The 9,003-nt window shown below is 38.7% G+C and overlaps 1 protein-coding gene across 1 annotated transcript; it reads right to left on the bottom strand.

The window, feature by feature from the left end:
• Window positions 1-1,141: 1,141 nt before the first annotated feature.
• On the bottom strand, window positions 1,142-9,003 carry LOC121304911 (calmodulin-1). The gene is made up of 6 exons (XM_041236337.1): window positions 8,879-9,003; window positions 6,726-6,756; window positions 5,347-5,490; window positions 4,522-4,628; window positions 4,007-4,142; window positions 1,142-2,547 (listed from the first exon to the last, which is right to left on the bottom strand). The coding sequence occupies exons 1-6, from the start codon at window positions 8,879-8,881 to the stop codon at window positions 2,519-2,521; spliced, it is 450 nt and encodes a 149-aa protein (XP_041092271.1). The 5' UTR covers window positions 8,882-9,003; the 3' UTR covers window positions 1,142-2,518.

Below are 9,003 nucleotides of genomic sequence, written 5' to 3'. Positions count from 1 at the left end.
GTTTCATTCTAAATATAAATTAACTGTTTCAATTAAATCCAAGCAAGCATGTAATCTTGGGCTACCAAAACAACTGATTTAAAGGACCACTTTATTCTTTGCCTCCTTGCATAATATTAATGTTTTATCGTGATTGTGTTCAACTCCAAATCATCAGCAATAGCTATGAAAATAAGTTATGTCAATTTTTTTTACTGCAAGTCTAAAACTCTAAAATTTCCAGGGGGTGGGGAGGGGGTTGAGTTACTGGTGTGTGCCTCTAGTGGTCATTTTTATACAGGCAATGCACACACCTCTCAGGTTTGGTCACATGCAGTGCAAAATAGCTGCTCACTAGATGGCGCTGGCGTTTATTCTACAACAACACTGGGTGAGGTAGCCTTTGTTACATAAGCCAGGTAAGTCAAATTAAAAAACTGCACCTGAAGCACTTACATGTGTATGATAGAGATACATACATACACTATATATATATATATATATATATATATATATATATATATATATATATATATATATATATATATATATATATATATATATATATATACACACACACACACACACACACGTATATATACACACACAGGTTGAGTTTCTGATTTTGCCCAGGGGACCCACATGCAGTGCTGCATTGGAAGCAGGTTAGGGATGAGGTTGGGGGTATTACCCATCACCCTGCTTCATCAAACCCTACTGGTCGGGCATCCAACAAAAGCAGGTGGAGACGCGCTGCTACAGTTGGGCAACTTCTCTACACTGCTTGTAATGGTTTGTGGGGTGAACAGAAGTTAATTGGCTTGATTGATTGGTTACAGGGGTTAGATGGCATTAGAACTGGGCATTTCAAATTGAGTAGAACCCAACAAGTAGTACTTAACCTCTACTTGTAATATCTCAAATCTGATTCCGTTCAGAAAGGGATATTGATCTGACATTAAAGTCACAGGCTAGTTATAAAGTGATGCATCCAGTCCATTACAGAAGTCTATTCAGAATATTCTACGACAGTACATCAGCGCCCTCTATTGTTGGACTCTCCCTCAGGCTAATACCGTAGCCTGCGGAAAAATGTATTTGGCATCATTGTTATTTACTGAAACATCAACGGTGCACAGTAAAACAAACAAACTTACTTGTATCAGGTAGTAAATTATTTTTATTGGAAAACAATGATATTTCACAGCTTAGATTGGACATAACTTAAACAGATTCAAAACGGCCATACCCAAGTCTTTTATTCCCCCCATAGCCTGCCTTGCAAAAACAAGCTGCTTGCACTTTTTTCAGGAATCTCAAAACAGGAGTAAACTCCTTTAAGACCACCGAGATCAGAGAAAGGAAGATTTAAAAACTTTGTTTTTTTCTTACAGCAAATAAAAAAAAAAGACAAAAGCTGTTCAAACCCTCATTCTGAACACTCATCCGCAGGGGAACTCGTTCACCAAACCCTCCAACTCCAAGCTTTTAGTTCAATCATACAACAGCAGAGCATGGAATAAATTATGTAGCACTTCTACTACAGCTTTAGGGCAAAAGAAACAGGGCAAAGACACATCAGAGCCATTTAGTTTTCAACTACATGTTAAGATTTGATTCTTGTAAATATATAACTTTTTTCTGCAAGTTGTCTTGTGTAAGTTAAATGGATCTTGAGCTTCATGGCACATTTATAAAAAAAAAAAAAAAACGACTTGTCACAGGCCATACCATATTAGGTAAACACTATTGTTGCACAAAAAGTTTACATCAACACATCTTGTGTTTATATATAATGCATGTTAAAGCATTACATGTACATTTTGCAAATTAAGTATATACAGCAATGCCACCTAAGAGTGTAATGCATTAACTATTAAAATGTATTCCTAAATGAATAAATGCATTGCATAACTACACCGATTCTGCAGTAATAGGACCGCCCCCCCTCCACCTAGTGCTCTATATCAATTCCATACCCTGCTTTACATTTCAGTGCAGCCCCCAGCCATAATATACATATGATCTCAAACCTCAACACCTTAGTTACTTTATAACTATGCATGTATACATAACCCCACCATCTTTACACAAACCAGGACTCCATAAGCCGCAGCAAGGCCTCCACTGTAACAATACGGAACCGCCTGAAGAAGAGCATGCAAGGGTTTGTATTTACTGGTTTTAAACTGTTATAGTTGTCTTGCTAGCTGCTCCGTTAATTGTTACAAAACAGAAAATGCTCAGGATGTTAAGCTGGCCTTGGTTCAATGAAAAACCGGTCTCCGTCACTGGTTCTGTCAATACTTACTCATTTTCAAAGGGTTGCTTTGGGAATCAGGCTTCTTAGAGAGCGCTCATGCAGACATGTTTCTTTTTTTCTGTACTAAAATGTGTTGATTTTTTTATTAGAACCAGATTACAGCTTTTAAGAGAGTAAAGTGTTTTCTTTTTTTTCGCTATTTCTCTTTTATAGACAGAGTGATCAAAAGGAGAACAGGCAATGTAAAAAAAAAAAAAAAAAAAAAAAAAAAGTGCTTCACTTTGCAGTCATCATTTGCACAAACTCTGAAAAAGAAAAAAACAAAAGCCATTACAACCTAACCTAAGTTCATTATGAGCACCTCATTCTTAAAGTATAGAGACATGATTAGGATCAAAGTTCACTTCTACATCCATTGTACATACAGCTATGGCTAAACTATATCACCCTATAATTTTATGATCAAGAGAAGAGATGGGAGATGCATAGAAATTTTTATATATAAAATATATATCTCATGTAATTAAAGAAACAACAAAATGATAAATCACAAAAGTCTATCGGAAGCCACAACATTAGTACTTGGTATATGCAGTGCAAGAGTTCCTTAATTCTCTCAGGTATGGACTCAATGAGGCACTGAAGGGTCAAGCTATCCTTCAGATTCCTACATGCAGCCTTTACACTGGATTCCAGTTCTTTTCAGTCACATAGTTGACTTTTCCTGTCCTATACCAGCTCAAACATTTTCAATAGGACTGAGATCCATTCAATTTCCAGGTTGAAGTTCCAGTGGCATGATATTGATGTCTTCTAACCATTTCTTCAGCATGATGGTAAGGGCTTCCGTTCCATTTTGGAAGTAGAAATCCCCGTTGGGAAAATAGTTCCGAGGTGTAGGGAGGTGGTCTAACCCAACCTAACCCCAGACCATTCTCCAAGAGACACCTTCTCACGGGGCGCGCAGACGCCTTCACTCCAACTTCTTTCCATTGCTGCAGTAAGCAGACACTACTTGCCATCCTCTCTCAAATCTGAACAGCACAGGTGGTGATCCTGGTGAGCAGTGCAGACTTTTGGGTTTCCACACCTGGGTGCAGCTTCTGCAGGAGCATGTAAATTTCACGATTTCCGAGGAATTCCACTTTCCCTAGATTTGGACTGCCTCTAACCACAGCTGTTCATGTAAAAAATGAGGAGTGACAGGCATGTGGGATACCGCTACACATATCTATACTCCAATATTCTCAATAACACTAAAGTTTCATCACAGTTGGAGAAGCAGAAATGTATTATGAGTGGGGAAAACGTAGACGTTCACTCGTACATCCCTATATAGGTTTTCTATCATCCTACTTTGTTTACCATATTAAAAATCGGCTGGTGAAGTCATCCAAGACTCATGAATCACGTTTTTGTAATATGCATTATTTTATTCCTTCGGAACAATTGTAAATGTATGCAAGCAGGCCAATTCACATCAGTTTGTGAAATAATGGCAACCTTGCACAACCTAGCTGTCCCTAATATTGTCTCCATTGGGTTCACCCTGGCCTACCCTAAGGAGACTAAACTTTGACAATACTCAAGAACCGAAAAAAAAAAAAAAATCTGTAGATAAAAATAGCCAGGAGGATTTAGAAAATTATTTTACATATTCCAAACCCTCAAGTAGGGCATCTCTGTGCACCACAGCAGTCATGCTCTGGTGCATGGGACGTGAAAGAGGAGCAATGCAACTCGACACCACCTTGAAATGCTCACCTTCGTAATTGACCTGGCCGTCACCATCTATGTCTGCCTCCCTGATCATCTCATCCACCTCCTCGTCTGTCAGTTTCTCTCCCAGGTTTGTCATGACGTGGCGCAACTCAGCAGCACTGATGTAACCATTGCCATCCTGTACAGCAGAGGACAGCTTACAATTAGAGGCATAACAGCATGACACACACACCTCATTCTGAGTAACTGAAACTCACAGCTCTTTACCAGCTACTCTGTGACAAATACCTTAGGAACGAGTGAAAGACCATTACAACTCTTACAATGGTGTACAGTTTCCATAGCTGGAGCTACACGATCCAGCCAAGATATTCTGTATCTATAAGCAATCTCAACTTTTTGGAGAAAATAACTAATATGGCAGAGTTTTATTTCGGTTTCATGAACACTAGTCAAGTGATTTTCATCAATCTGATGTCAGTAGCAGTAACCTGTGGACACATTTTACAAATAACATTTCACATAACATTAGACTGGGGCATGCTTTTGGTTCATACCTTATCAAACACTCTGAAGGCTTCTCTGATCTCCTCTTCACTGTCTGTGTCTTTCATCTTCCGTGCCATCATGGTGAGGAATTCTGGGAAGTCTATTGTACCATTGCCTGCATCATAAATCAAAACACCCTCAATTCATTAGTTTGTGTTGAAGGAGTCAATTTCTCTTTCCTTGCCAGCACCCTGTAAAACATCAGGTTGGGTGACAATCTCCGAAGTGACCCCTGTGCTACTTAACTTGCTTTTTCCAGCAAACTACAGCTAATTGGAGAATACACTGGCATGAGTGAAGCAGTACATCCCGCTCACTTGGCTGCACAAATGCAGTTCAGTTTTAAAAGATCCAAAATGATTTCTCAGTAGAAACTGAAGTGTCAAAAGTGTTTCTGAGTGGAATTCCACCAGATACACTTTTGCAAACTGGTAGTACTGCTCTAAATTATTAGTTCTTCCACCCTTTTGCATTAATTCAAGTACATATTCCACCAGATTCCAATTCTGAAGTCTTTGCAGCAGTTATTGGATAGACTGTTACCTACATGCAACATTCAAAAAGTGTGACACTGGCAACAGGTATACATTTTTTCATATGTGAAGCCAGTATCTTGGAAGAATTTGATCTCCCTCACAGCAAGGCGGACAAATTATACAAGGTCACCAGCACATTTCAATTATGTATCTGAAATAGTTTATGAAATAGGGTCTGTTGAAAGAGGCAGTAGCAAGAAATAATGCAGAACATTAGGCTATATGAAGCCAATAAAAACGCATTAAAATCCCAAATGACAAGGACCCTGGTTATAATGACCCATGTCCTCCACTTACCATCAGCATCCACCTCATTGATCATATCCTGCAGCTCTGCCTCAGTGGGGTTCTGTCCCAATGACCTCATTACAGTGCCCAATTCTTTTGTGGTGATGGTGCCATCGCCATCCTTATCAAACAGGGAGAAAGCCTCTTTGAACTCTGCAAAGGAAAAGGTACATGCATTTTACTTTTAAACATGTATAAATAGTGTTCAAAATAGGCCATTCAAAAAGGTTGAGCCTTTTATCACTCTTAAGCTGCTTCTTGTACATTTTGTAACATTAAGAGGGCTTTTCTACCTTCATGTTATCCATTCTTTGGATGGTTTCTGCTTTCAAGGAGTGGTTATATACTGGTGTGGTAGGAAACCCACAGACACGCTTCCATTACTAAACAACAAGTCTGTACGCAGTTGTGTTTGTCATGATGTTCCCATTAACACATGTCCCTGGATACACTGGAAAGCTTTTACTTTGTGCTACCGTGGTAACGGCGATGCCTAGAGAGAGTGTATTTGAGGGAAATCCAGTCCCAGAATGGAGTAATGACAAATTCTGTGAAATGGACTCCTCCTGCCTTTGCCAATTAACCATTAGGTAATTCTTAAACATAGCTGCTGGAAAACATCACAATAACATTGCCCCCTTGGGCATAAGTGGAAAATAAATGGGAAAGGAAATAGTGCCCAATATTGTTACAAAACAAGGGTGAATTTCTCAATAGTCCCCAGGTTAACAAACAACTAACTTCACAAACAATTTCATCCAATGTGGCAGTATTACAACCTAGAAGATTGGATTGTTAGTTATTCTATTGTAAAAATACAGACCATGTTTTGAATCTGCCACTGGGACCAAGTCTGAAATCAGTCCAGTGGGTTTCCTTTTGCCGTGTCAAAGCCATTTGAATTGGGACTTTGTCAGCCCCAGACAGGGTTAGCAAGTTGGTAAAAGTAATCTATTGAGCCTAAATCTTAAAACAAACAGCTACCAGAACTATGGAGCATGTGAACATAAACATGCTCATACTGGAATGAGGTCAGCTTTTACTGCCTAGTTGAACGGGGAAACAAAGGCTGCATAAAGAAGGTTTAACAAATAGGGGACTGTCAAACTTCATTACTAGTGAGAAAATGATGTCTAAGGAACTTTAAACCTGCACTGCACAAAAGACAACTGCTCCAAGCTTACAAAAGCTGGGGTAGGAAACTCTGGGGCTGCAGAGCCACTGCAGGAGTTTAATGTGCATAATTACATGTTGAAGTATTTAAGAAACTGCTTGAACGGGGGGGCCGGCCCGGGGGGGGGAGGGGACGACTGGAGACTGGAATTGCCTCCAAGGACACGTGAAATAGTGTTCTGCAGATGAAAAACAAAAAGAAATGGAAATCTTACCAGCGATCTGTTCTTCAGTGAGTTGGTCAGCCTTTTAGGAGAAACAAGAATAAAAGGATTGGCAAGCAGCAAGCTCAACTCAGATCTCATTGCAATACTTTTGCATCACTTTAGACGAATTAAATAATGTAGATTTATTAGTGTTGTAAAGTTAAATTCTGTTATCAAATTTACTTTAGTATAGTAAATCACCAAAACAATTTACGCTGATATTATCCATTTAAAAAGTTCAATTTACTTACAAGAACAAACTGGCAACAATGAGTATAAGGATCCTAAATCTTAAACAAGGAATTCTAAAACCTTGCCAAACAAAGCACTATATTTAAGCAGAGCATCGATAAACCATAAGGCTTCACTTAAATCATTTATTTGCAGAAGCATTCAATTCTAACTTGCCAATGGGATATGTTTGACCCACTGGCATTTTAATAAAAGGGCTGGGTCAAATTAACATTGCATGTGCTGCCAATGAGGTATGGCTACAAATCTGACAGCTATAAAAATTAAAGCATGTTTATCTTCCTAAAGGGGATCTATTTTAACTGCAATTATGACGACATTTGGCTAAACTACTGCAAATAAAAGTTTTGACATCAAATGCTTCAGTGTGTCATTTAAATTCAAATTGAAAAGGAGTTTTACATCCTCCAGAAAGCAAAGACGTTTGAAATCCACAACACTAGTACACTATTTATAACAAAGGATCATAATATTTAAAAAAAAAAAATCAGCCAGTGCTGCTGACTGCAGTATGACGCACATAGAAGCATGCATTTCTATATTTATAAAACGCATATAACCCATGTTCTCAGAAGGGGTGGAACCTTATAAAACCGCTGACGGTCAATTGACTCGGTTCTGGAAAAGAACTCCTTTTGAGTTGAGCTTGCACTGCAGTTTCAAGACTGCAGCAGCTAGGATCCGGGGAGGGGAGGGGATCATTCACGAACAAACATGCTGCAGCACGGTGTGATTGATCTGTGGTGCAGAACTGCACAAGCAGATCTCACATGTGACATCGCATTTCTAATCTACAGCTAAACTGCAACTTGAACGACAAATAAACCATGCTTATGACACACATTTATATATATATATATATATATATATATATATATATATATATATATATATATATATATATATATATATATACACAAATATATATATATATTTTAGATATAAATATATTTTAATGAACTTCATATTCGCGCACTCACTACATTGGTGCCACACAAGAGAACGGTAAATTATGATTACAACCATATTCCATTCACTTGACCCACTTTGCATGCATGGGTTTGATATTTTTACAATCACCCAAAACCCTCCTCAATACACAACCCCTGAAAAGCACCCATACAAAGCTACTCTGGGCTTGCATTGAAAACCACAGGTCAAAACCGTCTCACTCACCAAGGATACCAAATGTGTATAAAATATATATTACACACACCTGTGTTCGCCCACAGCTCAGCAAAGCGTGCTGATATTACAATAGTACATAGAATCTGCATGTACAACAAAATATATATATATATATATATATCTTACGCCATGCCTGAAAACCAACACATTCACAGCCTATATTATTAATGGCACGGAAGAGCTTGCGCTATGTGTGTACTATCGACTTTGACACTTTCTACCATCTCTATATAGAAAACCGCAGGTCCCTTGCGCCACTCCCTCCAATCCAAACCCTCGAACCTACGTTTGGAGTAACGTTACCTTAACAAAAACATCGCATTTGGTTTTGTTGCAAGACAACACAACAGATTTAAACTCACCAACAAGAAATATTACGATGTGACCTACAAACTGCCTGACAGAAATGGGCATTTGTGAGAGCCAGCATGAACACTTACATTTTCAAAATGCAATTCAATACACGTCATGTCGCCTTAGTTTAACATATAAACTACAGTGACGCATCAACATTAAAAGAAAATACACACGTTTTAAAATTGGGAAGATACCGACCCACGCCTCCTACTAAAAAAAAAAAGAGAGAAAAAAAAAACACAACAAAAAAACACGTCTTTCATTTTGGCCCAAACCCGGCTTTTAAACAAAAACAAAAACCGAGTCACTTCTCATCTGGAGATTATAAACTAAGATTTCCCTGACTTTATCAAATGTATACTCACCATTGTAATGCGTGGTCTAAGCTTTGGCAGCAAAGAATGAAGGAAAGTGGGAAGCGTTCAGCCCGCTCCTCCCGCTCTGCGCTGCGCCGAGACACTGCGGGCTCTTCCGAGGTCTTCCGACACGA

The sequence above is a fragment of the Polyodon spathula genome, chromosome 40 (assembly GCF_017654505.1).
Source record: "Polyodon spathula isolate WHYD16114869_AA chromosome 40, ASM1765450v1, whole genome shotgun sequence".
NCBI lineage: Eukaryota > Metazoa > Chordata > Actinopteri > Acipenseriformes > Polyodontidae > Polyodon > Polyodon spathula.
This window is presented reverse-complemented; position numbering and strand designations above follow the sequence as displayed.